This window comes from Pygocentrus nattereri, chromosome 6, assembly GCF_015220715.1.
Source record: "Pygocentrus nattereri isolate fPygNat1 chromosome 6, fPygNat1.pri, whole genome shotgun sequence".
In the NCBI taxonomy this organism is placed as follows: Eukaryota; Metazoa; Chordata; class Actinopteri; order Characiformes; family Serrasalmidae; genus Pygocentrus; species Pygocentrus nattereri.
The window spans coordinates 35226964-35243990 of NC_051216.1; the positions used below are offsets into that span (position 1 = coordinate 35226964).

Here is a 17027-nt window from a genome sequence, read left to right on the forward strand (position 1 = left end):
GGATGGAGCGAGACATGATGTCCCAGATGTGCTCAATCGTATTCAGGTCTGGGGAACGGGCCAGTCCATAGCTTCAATGCCTTCATCTTGCAGGAACTGCTGACACACTCCAGCCACATGACGTCTAGCATTGTCCTGCATTAGGAGGAGCCCAGCGCCAACCGCACCAGCATGTTCTTACAAGGGGTCTGAGGATCTCATCTCGGTACCTAATAGCAGTCAGGCTACCTCTGGCGAGCACATGGAGGGCTGTGTGGCCCTCCAAAGAAATACCACACCATTACTGACCCACTGCCAAACCGGTCATGCTGAAGGAAGTTGCAGGCAGCAGATCGCTCTCCATGGCGTCTCCAGAATCTGTCATGTCTGTCACATGTGCTCAATCCTGGTGTTCTCTGGCAAATGCCAAGCGTCCTGCACAGTGTTGGGCTGTGAGCACAACCCCCATCTGTGGACTTCGGGCCCTCATACCATCCTCATGGAGTCGGTTTCTAACCGTTTGTGCACACACATGCACATTTGTGGCCTGCTGTCATTTTGCAGGGCTCTGGCAGTGCTCTTCCTGGTCCCTACCTGCAGAACCACTCCTTTATTGAGTGTGTCTTGCTAATTGCCAATAATTTCCACCTGTTGTCTATTCCATTTGCACAACAGCATGTGAAATTGATTGTCAATCAGTGTTGCATCCTAAGTGGACAGTTTGATTTCACAGAAGTTTGATTTACTTGGAGTTATATTGTGTTGTTTAAGTGTTCCCTTTAATTTTGTGAGCATATTAATTCAAATGAAAATGCACTGTTTTTCGTGAATAATTTAATGTTCAAAAAGTCATTCAGAGTGGTCTGATGTGAAATGGTCAAAGAAAGACTAAATGAAAAGGAAAGAAAGACTAAATGAAAAGGATAGAAAGACTAAATGACAGATCTTTGTATTTTGATTTTGTGTGTGTGTGTGTGTGTGTGTGTGTGTGTGTGTGTGTGTGTGTGTGTGTGTGTGTGTGTGTGTGTGTGAGACAGGACGAGAATTATCAGGGTATAGTTCAGTTTGCCGTGTCGCTGGTCGATGCTCTGCTGTTCACACACTATCTGGCTGTGGTTCTGCTGGAGGTTCGACAGCTGCAGCCGTGTTTCAGCCTGTGTGTGATTCGCTCTACTGATGGAGAGACAAGACACTACAACCTGGGACAGCTCAGGTACATCATAATTTCTGTCTGATCAAACAGTGTCTTACAAGGAAGTAAAGACTAAATGACAGATCTTTGTATTTTGCTTTTTGTTGTATGTGTGTGTGTGTGTGTGTGTGTGTGTGTGTAGTGGGAAAACAGAGCCATGGTTTGCTAATATTGTCTTATTTTAAAAAAAATAAATGTCTAATTAAACTGTTTTTTTACTATTCATGATGTTCTGAGGTAATTACTGTTCATCAGTTAGTCGGACTGCACTGCTGTTTTATTCTATTTTGTGTTTTATTTATTGTGTTTTTAGCTAATACTGTTTTTCAGTGTCGCAGAGGCTATTGTTTTGTCTTGAGCTTCTAGAGGTGTGTGTGTGTGTGTGTGTGTGTGTGTGTGTGTGCATGTGTGTGTGTGTGTGTGTGTGTGTGTGTTTATTGGTTCATGCATAAATCATGTTCTGGGTTCAGGCCAAGAGGGAAGTGGACAATTAATCACTAATTTTCTCTCTATTTCTCTCTCTCTGGGTCTCTTTCTGCCTCACTGCCTTTTAATGTCTCTCTTTGCATTTCCCTACATCTCTTTCACTCAATTCAATTTCAATTCAAGGTGTTTTACTAATATGACAAATTTGTATTATGCTACATTTGTATTACCAAAGCGTATCGTACACAGTTTGAGAGTTTGAAAGTTGACATTTTAAATAAATAATAAATAACTTTTAAGTCATGCCCATAAGTATTTGGACAGTATCACTGTTTTTGTGATTTCGCTTACGTACATCACCACAAAGCATTTGAAATGAAGCAATCAAGATATAATTGAAGTGTGGACTTTCACCTTTAACTTAAGGGTTTAACAAAAATACTACCTCAGCCGTTTAGAGATTACAGCAGACTGTAATTGTAGAACTGCAATGTGCACCTATATGGAAAATGGAGCTGATAAAATAGACAATGAGCATAGATACAAGGAAGTGTACTTGATGAAGTAGCTGGTCAAGTATATATCTCACTCCTTTTCTCTTTACATCTCACTTGCTCTTTCGTCATATTTCAGCAGTCCGTGCTAGGGATGGGTTGGTACAATATGATCATTTTCTCTTAAGAACTTTCACTAATACACTCTGAAATCATTTTCCAACATAAACCGCTACTCTTTACTGATTACTGTGTGGATAACTATACTGTACAACTATAGTATGTAAAGATGTGCTGTAGCAGTAGGCAATCTACTTTTACAGCACTAATACACACACACACTTATCTGAATGTATTGGAAATGATGTATGATCCTCATTGGGGTTTCCATGGTATATCATTAAAATCGGTAATCGTCTTGCCCCTAGTCCACACTTACAGGAACGTTATTCACTCTTTGTCTCTCTGTAGTATTCAACGGGCAGCTCTGGTGGTCCTGGAGCACTATTATAAGGATTTCTCTGTCCATAACGCTGCTCTGCTAACTGCTGCGAAGTCCAGAACAGCCAAACATCTGGCAGCTCTAAAGGTTTACAGTGTGGACGGTGAGTTGGGCCCTTTTCTCTGTATTATGAAAGAGTCTTCAATGGTTGAGGCTCACAGCTCAAGTCATCTTATTTACAGAGGATCTGTTTTGCTTATTACACCTATTCACAGACAGCCTGTAGGAAAATATTATATGGCTTTTATGTCCCTGCATTTGCCTGAGATTTGATAGATATATGTGCCATTTGTGTATATTTGTTGACATTAACTGGAAGAAAAAAAAATTCTAAACTGTTGAGTACGTTTATCTACACATTCAAGTAGTATTCGTTAAGTCACACTAAATGTCCAAAAGTTTGTAGACACTTGCACATACAAAATTTCACCTGAAATCAAAGGGGTGTTTGTCCCCACCTTGCTGCAGTGACAGCCTCTACTCTTGTGAGAAAGCTTTAATTGTTGAAACTAAATGTTAAAACATTGCTGTGTGGATTTGATTGCATTCAGCCACTAGTAATGTGTACTAGTGAAGTCAGATGCTGATGTTGGATGATTAGTTCTGGATCACAAATGTCACTCCAAGAGAGAAGCTTGCTCAAAGAGTGTATTTAGTTAGTCAGCAACTATGGGAGGTGGAGCAAAAACTGTCCCCCTGTATGTTCTGAAAATATTAAAAATGGACAAATGGTTTTGCAAAGATTCTTCAAAGGACATGATCAGAAGGATACACCTTTGTTATGTTTTTATTGTTTTTTTAAGGATTTTAAAGAAGGTGAGTTGATTGTGAAGAGTTTCTAGAGGTGTACTGTAAAAAGCATTTTAGCCTATTCTATGACAGTCTGGTATGGGAGTCTGAACTGTTCAGGCAAGACAACACTGAGGGAGTTGTGGTTGCAGAACAGAAGATTATTGGAAGTTTGTTCATAAATAATAAACACCTTGAAGAATCTGAATCACCCCGCAAATGAGATTTTCGTTCTGTTATGTTGCAGGAGATTAAATATATCTATTAAGTTGTTTAACAGCCATGTTTTCTAGTGATCTGCACATTTTAAATGGATTTATGAATGATTAGAAGCTGTATGCATGTGTATAAATGTGATTTATACACGTTTTTAAAGGTTTCTGAGTGGGTTCCACACTTAAATTTCAATTTTGTAACTACAAGTAGTAGTAACTACAAATGGCAAAGAAGCAGAACAGAAAAGGTTTGCTTGTTTTCCAGTGTGAAGTTTATTGACTTCTGATTACACAACTAAAGTTGTCAGATTAGAATTCCCTGCTTTGAATTGCAAAGCTAGTAAGTTCTCAACAGTTCAGTTCTTACCTAGAGTGTAAGAAGCAGTGTGTGAATAATACTAATGGGGTTTATTTTTTGGACTGTGTTTAAAGTTTTTCCTTTCGGTTTTGGTTTTCCTGCGAAAAAATGTCTATGTTGTTATAACACAGATACAATAACAGTTCTTTATCCTGCACAATATTTTGAATAATTTCTCAAAAATCTTAATTCTGGACTTTTAGTTTCGAATGGTCATTATTATTAATGACCACTTCTTAATCATTATTATTACTTGATTTATATCACCATTCACACTATTGACACTGTAATACTGACAAAAAATGCTTTTCTTGTACTGTATTACAACAACAGAAGCACACACATACAATGTGTACATGCTCTCCATTCCTGCGCTTTAAATATTACTGAATGCGCAGACTGTTATCCAGTCATTTGATATCTTGTGGATGTAATTTTCTCTCTCGTTTTTTCTCTCTGCAGCGTTTAAAGTTAAACTGTAAACCTATCTGTTTGACTGTAAGTTAAAACCATGGAATGCAGTGAGCACCCACTGACCCCTCATCACCCTGAGGGAAATTTCAGCAAGCAAGAGTTTTCAGTTAGTGAGCTTAAGCCACAAAAGCATTTACAATGATTAAAGCTGGATCTTAAACGTGTAGCATGGATACTTTATTAGTAAATAGTAGCCTGCAATTATCTCAGCATATTTTCAGTTCCCTATAGTGCTGTCTGTCTAAAATGCTGTTTATGTATAATATTAATTTTTCTGCATATTTTTGAAATTCCCACAAATCACTACATCAAGTTATATTACACAGAATTACAGATTCAAGATATTCATTTTTCAGTCACAGGAAACAAACATTTAACAGAAAATTATACAGAAGCCTCCAACATGAAGTACAATAGCAAATCTATGAGTATTTTTTTATTTATTTTTTTTGCACCTGCTGACACTTTAAATCTTCCATTCTTCCAGTCTAAAAACCAATAAATTACAGTTGTTCTCCCACCAAAACTCCCCACTGACATTATGTTCCCCTGCAAAGAGACACTAACATTCACCCAAGCAACTACCCAAACACACCTTAACTGCCCTGTACGTTTTTCTTCATCTATGGAAAATGGGATTCCTAACAACCGAAACTGTCACTATCAGATAAACTGTTAAATCAAGTTTATCTTACTTCAGATCTGAAAAAACTGTTTCTGTCCATCCCTCCACTGTGAGAACACAGCTCAACACAATGGGTCTGAAAGGATGTGTAGCTGTCAAGAAACCCTTATCGAGAAAACGAAATAAACAAAATAGAACATTTGCAAATCAAACAAAAAGCCACTGATGTTCTTAGAACAGTGTACTGCACTGGATATTTTTGGGATTATTTGGATTGGGAGAAGCAGAAGCCTTTCTGCTGATGCTAAAAAATGAACATTGTGTACTTACACTCTCTGTTCATCTAAAGAATAGTAAAGGAATAATCTTATTGGACAAACTTCACTGAGCCTGTGTTATCCTGCTGAAAAGTTTTGTGAAGCACTCCACTGTGCCTGTTACACACACAACTGCACACACACACACACATACACACACTGAATCTCACAACACAAATACACAGGATTGGTCAGTTAAAAGCACATTCCTGCCTACTCAGTCTGCACTTACTGTACCCTGGGACACCAGTGCACCCCCCGGCACCAGTACTAACTGTATTTATTCACTCACTGACACACTTCTCTATGCTTTGTCATCACTGTGATGCACTCTTGGCCTGAGAGTGTGTACACTCAGCATGACCCAGTGATACACATCAGGGACCAGACAACACCTAGAGTACTGCAGCATTCCCGTCCGTCTCAGCATACCACCCCACACCAACAACGAGTGTGTGAGTGTGTCTGGAGAGAGGAATTTTATATGATCAATAAGTCATCATCTGTAAACAGATACTCTGAAATAGTCTTTGTTTTTTTCTCTCTCTTTCTCTCTCACTCACACACACACACACGCACTCACAAAGACATGCACTATATTCATGTGTTCTCACTATACTCATCAGGTTTCACACTGAAACGTAACTCTTCCTGCTAGAAGGAGCAGTGTGTGTGTTTCTGTATGTGTACTGCATGTATTTAAGAAATGTAATGAAAAAAAGCAAAAAAAAAGGTGTGTATAATTGATCATAGTTGTCTTGTCTGTATTTCAGACAATCACAACCATACATACACCTACAATCTCACACTTATTCAACGTTTACAGGCCAGACCCCCTAAATGTGTACATCTCAGATTTTCACAGTGAAACAAATTTTTCCTCTTATAATGAGACATGAGAAAATTCTTATTTTGGATTTTAACTTGATCTCAAAATCGAACTGGACCACTGCTTCATGTCACATTGAAGCTGCTTATAGACTCAGCTTATGCAATATGTCTAGGCTGCCATCTGTTGTGGGGACCATTTTACCGTCACATTTCATGCATTTTCTGCTCAGATCTGTGGCTCCAACCAGAACTTTAACTTTAAAGGCCTGTGGTGCCCTCATGTGTTTGTCTAATTGAACACCGTTGGCCTCAAAATGTACTACAGCAAAGCTAAACTTTATGTTTACTCAAAAATCAACCTCTTTATGCACCATGGAGAAATTAATTTGTTCTTTCTGACAATGGTGTGGTTAAATTTCCAAAACTGACAAAATTGATCATATTACAGCCATAAACTTGATTATTTATGCATTTATAAATTGCATTATTTTATTGTTTTATTTTTACTGTTTTTATGGCAATAGTCTAAAGCTAAAGCTATTGTGAAAAATAGAATTACAAAAAAGCTTAGCTAAAGATCTTAAACTGGTGAATCATTAATGGCAGTTTATTGAACTAAGTATACTGTTTACATCTTTGAAGCTGATCATTTATGACCAGACAAAAGGAGCCAAAAATATGTGAACATCCGAACATGATGTGACATTGTGCATGGTAATTTTAGGCTTGTGTGCAGCTTCTCAGCCAAGGAAACCTATGAAACTTGGAAGTGAGTGTTGAAACAAAGTACAGACGATTTTTATGTACTTCAGCAGCTGTGGCTTACAATTTCCTGGCAGAGATGTAGTTGCTCCAAGATGTTTCCACTGCACAATAACAGCACTTACGTTGTCCAGGGCAGTCCTAGCAGGGCAGAACTTTGACAAGGTGGCATTGAGTGTCACTGGGCTCCTCATTCTGACCCATTCTACTAAAAAAAAGAATGGATGTTTGATTTTAACCATGATTTTAATCACCAACTGAAAGACGTATCTACATACTTTACTCATGTATTATATTGACTCACCTTAACAAGACGAAAACATCTAGCCCTGGTGTCACTTTTGCGCTGGACAAACAAGACACTGACGATAATTCTGTCGGCATTGGTGGTAAACTAAGGCAAAAGCCAACCAACACTAGGGCAATTGTATGATTTGTTTGGTCCAACTGCAACAGAGTTGATCTCACTTAACCCAGCTTTCAGTGGTTGCAGCACAAGCTTGGTTAGCCCTGTCCTTCTATAAAGAACCAACCCTTCCTCACCATAAACATGCATTATTAACCATATCTGTCACCTAAACATGAATAAATATGCATGACACATTCCATTCCCTACGGCCCCAGAGCCTAAATATGCATAAAGAGCTAATATGCATCCTATTACACATGAATATATTGACCTGTGGGGGCATAATGATGAGTGCAACACTTTTGAACTCAGTAAAGGTGCTTAATGCTGTAGACATGCCTGCCTTTGCCTGCAGGGTTGTACACCAGGGGAGGGTGAGTGAGTGCTGATTTAAAAGACCATAGCTAAATTTCCTAGATGTTGTACAGTACAGTGCAAGCAATCTTTATGTTTTTCATTACGTTTTTCAGGAGAGATTTCTGATGATGAAAAAAGGAAAAAGTGAAGGTAAAAAAAATCTGAAAGTGAAATGGTAGGCTTAATAATCATTCAGGACCTGGTAGACCACCAAAACAGTCACTGTAAGATAAACAATATCTAGAGTTTTCATATTTGAGAGAAAATCAAGTTCCATTCTTGTTCAAGGATATAGACAAAAAAATCTGCTAGTTGCTGGTGGCTGCTGGTGTCCTCAGAACAATGAACTTACCTCCCCAGAGCCCAGACCTACACATTATAGAATAGGATAGGATAACTGAATTGAATAGGATAACTTGGATTGTGAGAAGCAGAACATGCAACTAATGTCTAAGACTGAAAGGTTGGAGGTGTGGAAAAATATCACTGCAGATTTCTTTGAACAACTGAAAGCAAGTCTCCCAAAAAGAATGGAAGACAAACTACATATTTAAAAGATGATATCACATTAAATTGCTGACGCATCTGTGTAATTTTTTGATTAATATGTTTTTTGCCTGTTTTCGTGATGCATGAAATTCCTAGGCTGTACAGATTTTGGTGTTTTCTCTGCTCTAACACATATAATTCAACTAATTATCAAGCTCTTCCTGAGTTAAAATGGGGGTGCTCACATAAACCAACATGTTCCTCAACAATTATAGACAAAAAAAGGGATATCGTCCTGTCTACCTCGCAGGAAATGATAATGTACACATGTTTACATTTTTGACTGGCATTCAAAAGCTTCTGCAGAAAGAAATCATGTAAAAATGAAACCAATTTTACAGCTCTCAAAACTTTTTTACATGTCACTATTATATGTGTATATAAATGAGCATGATGTGCTACTGGGAAAGGTGATTCGTCTTCAGAATTCTCTTTGTTGACAGGTGGGTTCAATGTTAAAAAAATTCTAATCTACTGTTAATGTGAGTGGCATGTTCAGCATTCAAATTTTGAATTTGGTGAGAAGTTCGTCTGTCAATCAGTGACGTGCTTGTACATGGTGAGTGACAGAAGAGAGGCACTTGGGTGCACTTAATCAGGTTTTTAGGGCCAGCGCTCCTGTGGCTCCACACCTGTATCCATTCATGAGGAAACACATTTATATGTACTGCCTCAGTTAGGATTTCTGTAGGTGGTCCACCCTGATCTGTCCAATTTTCTTGCTGCCAGGTCCCAGCAGTGACGGTGCAGCAAGTCAGTCTCGAGCTAAAATGGCAGCAGCTGCTCGACACAAAGACACTAGCCACAGCGAGCTTTACTACGAGGAGGCTGACCATGAGAGGAGAGTCCGCAAACGCAGAGCACGGTATGACATCAATATAGAGAGAAGTGGAGTGACAGTCTACACTGTTAAAATCACACACACTGTACCTTAGATTAATGATTAATGACGATTAATGAGTGATTGATCTCTGTAACTTAATGGAGAAGCAATGGTTTAGTCAAAACTCAGTTTACTTCATTTTTCACTAGCCTTAATGTAGGTGATCAGCCAAGACATGTTTGGTGTCTGAAGTTTGCTTCTTTATTTATGCTTTGAAGCCACATGGCGAAAGTAGCTAAGAAGTGATGGAAACTTGTACCCCACCAGTTAGCATCATGCAAATTGGAAAAGTACTATTTCAGGCTTCAAGATGCTCATTATTACTGATTTTAACTTTGTGCCGTACTTTTACTCTTACCTAGTGCTAATTGGTAGGCTAAAAACTTCCACTTTGTGTTAGCTACTTTAGCCTCATAGCTCCAGTGCAAAACTGAAGAAACACTCTTCAGACACCAAACACATCTTGGCCTATTGAGTAGAAAACAATGTAATTTTGATTTATCACTTTAAGCCTGTCATTCCTGCTCCCAGGCTGGTGGTGGCTGTGGAGGAGGCGTTCACACATGTGCGGCGGCTGCAAGAGGAAGAAAAGAAGAAGCCTCCGGGTGATGTAATGGACCCTCGTGAAGCAGCACAGGCTATTTTCCCCTCGATGGCCCGTGCGCTGCAGAAGTACCTGCGCACCACCCGCCAGCAACACTGCCATAGCATGGACAGCATCCAGAGCCACCTGGCCTTCTGCATCACCAACAACATGACCCCCAAGGTCCACATGACATAAACACACAAACACTCCTTGCTCCTTTAAACTCAAAAGCCTGTATATCAGCCACTTCAACACTTCAGTTGCTACCTCTCACGGCTGCATAACTTACGCATTAGCTTCATAGTAAAATTAATAATGAGACAATAAGCAAGCAGTTTAAGGGGTTTTTGGTTTGTTGGACTTTGTACCAATAGAGACTTGACAAAGTTGAGAGGTTTTCTGGATTTTAATAGTATCAGAGGGGAACCCTTGTGACTTTCTTGATCTTCAGAGAAGTCCTAAAGATTTCTGTAAAATAAAACAATACATCTCTGTACTTTTTTGTTCATTTTCAATTAATGGTTTAATTTAACCCCCATGCTTGTTGTATTTAAACTCAGTATAGTTCTACTCTTATTGATTTGTTAAGTTTTGTTTGGAAAATTTTGTTTCGTCTTGTAACACAGAAGAGGAAATTAACAGGATTTAATCCAGATTTAATCAGAAGAAAATTTCAGGTTGTGTCTACAGCCAAGCTAAAGCTCTCATATATTAAGCGTTCAGGAGCACAACAGAAGACCTTAAATGTTGGATAATTAGGAACTGACACTGAAATTAACCTGTCACATTGTCCTCTCATTTTGATTTATATTAAGTGGGACTAATATTGAGCAGATTTGAGAGGTAGCCTAACCTGGTTTGAGGTCTTAAAAATGGAAAACAGTTTTGTGCCAGGGCTCTGCCACTGTTAAATCACATATACAACATAGAATAAAATAAAATGTCCATGCTTCAGATGTCAGTGTTTAATCTTAAAAATAATAAAGCAAAGTGTAGTTAGCTTGGTCCTACCATAGTTCTATGGCCTGAATTAAAGGCCTGTATCTAGTTATAGTTATACACAGTGTAGTATATCAGTACATTACATGAAAAAAACATATCTGATCTATCCCACCATGTGACCCTGTGACCTTTAAATGCCATTAATTTGACCCTGTGAGTGCACTTTTGTGAGTTGTACTATTTTTCTGTCTCAGGCATTTCTGGAGAGTTATCTGACCCCAGGACCCACCCTGCAGTATGGGAAGGAGTGCTGGCAGGTCCTGCAGTGGACGCTGGTCAGTGAGGCTGCAGTCACTAGCCCTCTGCGGGATGGCACTGAGTTCCAACTGAAAAACCCTGACTTCAGTCTGGTGGTCAGCAGCAAGGCCATCCCTCACCTCAAAATTAGCGAGGAGTATGTCCACCCCAAATCACACAAGTTCGTCCTGCTGCTGCAGTCGGAGACGTCCGTCTGACTCTCTGCTCCATCCGTTTACATTTCTACACAATAAACTTTGGAACAGGGATTTTTTTGTTTTTAATAAGTTCCCCCTATTTTTTTTCACTTTTTACAAATCACATTTTACATATCAGACATATTTTGATACACAACAGTGTCTTTTTTGTGAAACTGGATTGTGAAAAACGGTTAATGTATAGGAAAGACATGCCTAGTATTTGCAAGTGGGAGGTTGTGTATGTGCGTAAGTGTCAGTGTGTGAGTGTTTGTGAGAGTTGCGCAATGTATAAGAAAAAAACAACATGCTTACTGTATATTAAGAGTGAGGGGTCAAACTAGTGTTAAGATGATATTATATATAGGAAGTGTTGTGTTACATGCCACTTAAAATGCCTGCCGATCAAAGAAAAATACATTTTAGACACATATTAAAGGAATATTACTGAATTTTCTAACCTAATCTGTCTGATATCATATCATCAGTTACCAAAGACAGTCATTTTAAAGGGTTGTCTTGTTCATATAAAAGTTTGGAAAAAATCTCGTTTTGAAATTCACTTACAATTGGGCACTTGCTCATTTCTGTGAAAAGATTGAACTCCGGAGCAACACTGTCTTTTTCCCTAACGTTTTCTGGTGTAATTGCTCAATCAAGCACAGCCTTTGGAAACTCCACCCACAAGTATTTCCTTGTGGAAAATTTGTCATCTTCCTAAAAGAACCAACTCTACAGATTTATAGCTGAATTTATACAACAGTGTTTATTATTTCACATAAACATTTCCTGATGGTATTCCACGAGGGCAGTGGCCTCTTTCAGAACGATAATGTGCCGTGCCACACTGCACACATTGTTCAGGAATGGTTTGAGGAACATGACCAAGAGCTCAAGGTGTCTGACCATCACTTGTGGGAAGTGTTGGATCTGCAGCATCTTGGTGCTAGAGATGGTGCCAGATACTACACGGCACCTTCAGAGGTATTGCAGAGTCCATGCCTTGGCAGATCGGAGCTGTTTCGGCAGCCCATCAACAGCCTATTAGACATGTCATAATGTTTTGGCTCGTTGTAGAAATGTTTTGTGCATTCTATGGGATTCATTTCTTTTTATAGAGTTTATTTGAATAGCTTTCTAGATTTGAATAGATTTCTGCTCACTGTGTGCTGTCTTACATTGCTTTCATTGTGCACCACATCCTCATTTCTGTGATATAATCACTGTAGGAAAACAACAAAGTATGAAAATAGAAGCCCAGGTATGCTGCCTAAACCTTTCTGATAAACTGTGTCCTTCAGCAGTTTTTGCTATTTACAGGGCTGAAAATGTTCACCAAAAGTGTTCATGAACATAATCATATTCAAGAAACTAATCACACTTACCATACTTTTTACTCATTGCTCCCAAAGACTGTTTTGGCTGTGGCATTTGATTTTATTTTGTCCTGCTCGTTTTGCTTTTACTGTGTGCTCTGCTGCTGCCCTTTAGTCTCTTTACATTTGTGGTTAAATTGAATCGCTTTTTCTGTGAACATGCTGGCCATCAACTCCTTGCATTTTTTATAACAATAGTGCATTTTTTTTGTAAATTAGAGGTGTGTCAAGCCACTAAACAGTGATGTTATGTTTTGTATTTTTTTTACATTGATATTTGGATGTATATATACGTTTGTGTATATATTTAATTTATGAGTTCATGTACAAACATTTTGTATACCTCTTTTATATTTTGTGTGTATATATTTATATGATAGTATTAATTAGTTTTTTCTATGTTAATGTAGGCCTCTTTCTTGTATTTTTCCTTTGAAGTCATTAATATGAAGTCCCCTGCAATGAAATCTCCTGTCTGTATATGCATTTACTGAAAAGTTCTGAAAAGATTTCAGTTCTAATAAATTGTATATAAAACACTTAATCAAACTTGTGGTTTTAGACATTATTGTCTTCTCTCAAGTGTGTATTTACTAAGGGAACTGTTACCAAAGACATTTATCAGTTTCTGGACTCTGAAGTTTAGTTGCTTTTATATGTGTCTGCTTTTCATGACTTTTCTGTTGCTGAGCAGGTGCACATAAGCCTAAGATTACCACGCGCAATGCTTAGCATTGGCTGGAGTGCTGAATAACACGCCACCACTGGACTGGAACAGTAGAAACGTTTCCTGGAGTGAATAATAACGCTTTACTGTCTGGCAGTTTGATGGACAAATCTGGGGATGTCAAGAGAATGTTACCTACTGAATGCAAAGTGTCTGAGGTAAAGTTTTGTGGACAAAGGATAATGGTCTGGGGCTTTTTTTCAGGGTTTGGGCTCAGCCTCTTAGTTCTAGTGAAGAGTAATGATAATGCTACAACATACATTTTAGACAATTATACGTTCCTTTGTGGCAACAGTTTGGCCTTATTTTCCAGCATGAGTGTGTCCCTGTGAACAAAACAGTGTCCATGATGATGTCCGTGAATGTAAAAAGTCAAACAAAATGGAAATACTTAAGTACAGATACATGAAAAAACAACTTAAGTACAGTAATAAATTACATTTACTTAGTTACTGTCCACCACTGCTGAATGGGCACAAATTCTCAAAAACACTTAAAAAAATGTGTAGAAAGCATTCCCAGAAGAATGGAGGCTGTTATAGCTGTGAAGTGGGTGTAATTATAAATACCCTTAGTTTTGGAATAGAATGTCCAACAAGCTCTTTTAGGTGTGACTGTGCACAAACATATGTAAAAACTTGCATTTGCATTTTGATATCAAGTTGACATAATTTCTCTTTCTGGCGGGTCGAGCCGAGCTGTACTCGAAGCTCGAAGGGCTCGTGGTACAGTTCGAGATTTCACCATTGCCATCAAGTAGGTAGGGGCTGGTCCATTTTTGGCTTTGTAGGCAAGCATTAGGGTTTTAAATCTGATGTGTGCAGCTACAGGAAGCCAGTGAAGGGAGCGCAGCAGTGGGGTGACGTGGCTGAACTTGGGGAGATTGAAGACGAGTCGTGCTGCCGCATTCTGGTGGTCTGATGGTCTGCATGGGAAGAGCAGCCAAGAGTGAGTTGCAGTAGTCAAGCCTTGAGATAACAAGAGACTAGCACCTGGGCGGCCTCTCGGGTGAGGAAGGGTCGGATCCTTTGGATGTTGTACAGGAGATACCTGCATGACCGAGTTAGGTTCGCAATGTGAGTCGAAAACGATAACTGGCCATCCAGAGTCACACCAAGACTTCTTGCCTCTACAGATGGAACAATCAGGGAGTTCTCAAATGAGATGGCAAGATCATGATGAGGACCTGTAGTCGCAGGGATGAATATGAGCTCAGTCTTGCTGGGATTGAGCTTCAGGTGGTGGGCTGCCATCCATGTAGAGATGTCAGACAGGCATGGCGAGATGCGACTGGAAACCTGTGTGTCAGAGGGAGAGAAAGAAAACATTAGTTGAGTGTCATCAGCATAACAGTGATAAGAGAAGCCATGAGAAGATATTACATCACCAAGAGAGCTAGTGTAAAGAGAAAAGAGAAGAGGACCCAGGACCGAGCCTTGGGGGACACCAGTGGAGAGCCTGCATGGAGAGGATGTGAACCCTCTCCATGTTACCTGATAAAAGCGATCCTCCAGATAGGACTTGAAACACTTCCATGCATAACCAGTGATTCCGAGGTTGGTGAGGATGTCCAGAAGGATCGTATGGTTGACTGTGTCAAAAGCTGCTGAGAGATCAAGAAGGATCAGGACAGAAGACAGTTTGGCTGATCTTGCAGATTGGAGGTTCTCCGTCACTGCGATGAGGGCCGTTTCTGTAGAGTGTGCTGGTTTGAAGCCAGACTGGTTGGGGTCTTGGAGCTGGTTCTGTGTGAGAAAGAAAGAAAGTTGATTATAGACTGCACGTTCAAGAACTTTTGAAAGGAAAGAAAGAAGTGATACCGGTCTGTAGTTGTTGACATCAGAGCTGTCAAGCATGGATTTCTTCAAGATGGGGAGTACTCTTGCAGTCTTGAAAGTTGATGGAACTTCACCTGATGCCAAGGACTTGTTTTGCCAAATGTATTATAGCATTACTGATAATGAGGTCTGCAATGCATAAGATTGCCTAATCACTATGAACACAACAATGGCCATAATACATCTTAAGTATTGAAAACATAGCAGATACATCAAATACCACATGGACTCTTCTTTCAGTTCCAGAAGAATTTTGAACTGCTGACTGGCTTACAAAAACATCCCGAAACAAAATAAGCAGACAAAGGCGATGATGAAAGCGATGAGTCAGTGAATTCTCCCGGAGATGGAAGCTTTCCCTTGTCCGCGGACATCATGGCAGCCATACAGCAACTAGGATTGCCACCTGTCCTGGTTTTCCCGGGACTGTCCTTCTTTTTAATATTCGGTCCCGGAAAAAAAATCTCATTTAATGTCCCGGTTTTCACTAGGTAATTTTAACTGACTATTTAGACTTTTTCTGTTGGTCTTATTACTCACTGACGTGCACTATTGTGCCTATTTGGTGCCGTGGGATCATGTGACTACACTATTCAATCATTACAGGCGGCTCCTACGGGTAGTGAATAAGTGTTCCTGCTATAGCAATTTCATCATTTATGATAAAGAAAGACTCGCTGTCGCCGAACTAACCTCTACTTATCACAGTGTGCGACATGGCCACAGCTACCTCTCCACTGACTGTGGGAACAAGGTCAGTGCGAAAATATTCAGTGATTCTAATATTGTGACCAAGATGTCATGTGGCAGAACTAAGAGCGAGGCCTTAGTTGAGAATGTGTTAGCACCATTTAGTCAGGAGAGAGTTGCAGAAAGCGCACTATTTTGCAGTGTGTTCTGATGCATCCAATTCTGGCCACAGAAAACTGTTCCCATACATACAGATTTTTATGAAGACCCAGATGAATCCAGTGAAGCCATATTTAAACAGATAGTGTCCATCACTGAAAACAGCGGACTTTCAGTCAACCAGATTAGTGCATATGGTGCAGATAACGCATCAGTTAATTATGGTCAGCACAACTCGGCTTTTCAGAAACTCAGAGAAGTTAATCCACACATTTTGAAGGGCAACTGCAAGTGTCACATGATAAATGATACTGTGAAAACAGCAAATCGTTGTTCGTGCTTAAGGTGTATAGTGAATTTAGCTGTTCTGCTAAAAAGGTAGAAGTGCTTAAGGAGTTCTGCGAATTCACTTCTACAAAATACAGGGAGATTCTGAGGCCCCACACGTTGGCTATCTTTGCTGCCTGCGATCCAAAGAATTTTAAAGTTTTAGAGGATGACTGTCCGAGTATTGTCTGGACATTTGTGGGCGATGCTTCTGACACAGAACATGTGGACCATACTATGAGTGAATGCATCCTGGCATTTATGCACAATGTAATGCAGGAATTTGATTCCTCTATCAGGAAGCTAGAGAGTGACAGTGCTACTGTCATAGACGTTTACTCAGTGATGAAGATGCGCAACCAGCTGAATGCAAGGCGCACCGACAGATTCTATGTAAGTAAAGCAAAACAAATAATGAGAAGTCTTTCACCCCAGCAACAAGATCACTTCAGAAGCCTGGTAGACAGATTCTTTGAGAAAGCAGTACTGTAAATCGAGGATAAATTTGACTTCAATGACCAGCTTCTTGCACTTGCTGGCTGTCTCAGCCTTGGTGAAGGTCAGTCACTCCAGTGGTCTGAGCTGAATCATTTACTGGACAAATTAGCCCTGGATGTTGATGAAGACAAGCTGTATGGTGATGTGGTCATCCTGAATGAAGTATCAGACACCATTCCAAAAGACCTTACCCTAGACAAAAAGTGGGCCTATTTTTTCAGCAAGGCA

General features: G+C 39.6%; 1 protein-coding gene across 1 annotated transcript in view; it reads left to right on the forward strand.

Annotated features, from left to right (window-relative positions):
* vangl1 (VANGL planar cell polarity protein 1) overlaps positions 1 to 13104 on the forward strand; it is a 76570-nt gene extending 63466 nt beyond the window's left edge. Inside the window, exons 5-9 of the mRNA XM_017706556.2 lie at positions 1017 to 1192; positions 2563 to 2696; positions 9009 to 9144; positions 9694 to 9928; positions 10945 to 13104. Of these exons, the coding sequence (XP_017562045.1) occupies positions 1017 to 1192; positions 2563 to 2696; positions 9009 to 9144; positions 9694 to 9928; positions 10945 to 11205 (942 nt within the window). The 3' untranslated portion in view covers positions 11206 to 13104. The remainder of the gene's footprint in view (positions 1 to 1016; positions 1193 to 2562; positions 2697 to 9008; positions 9145 to 9693; positions 9929 to 10944) is intronic.
* The last annotated feature ends 3923 nt before the right edge of the window (positions 13105 to 17027 follow it).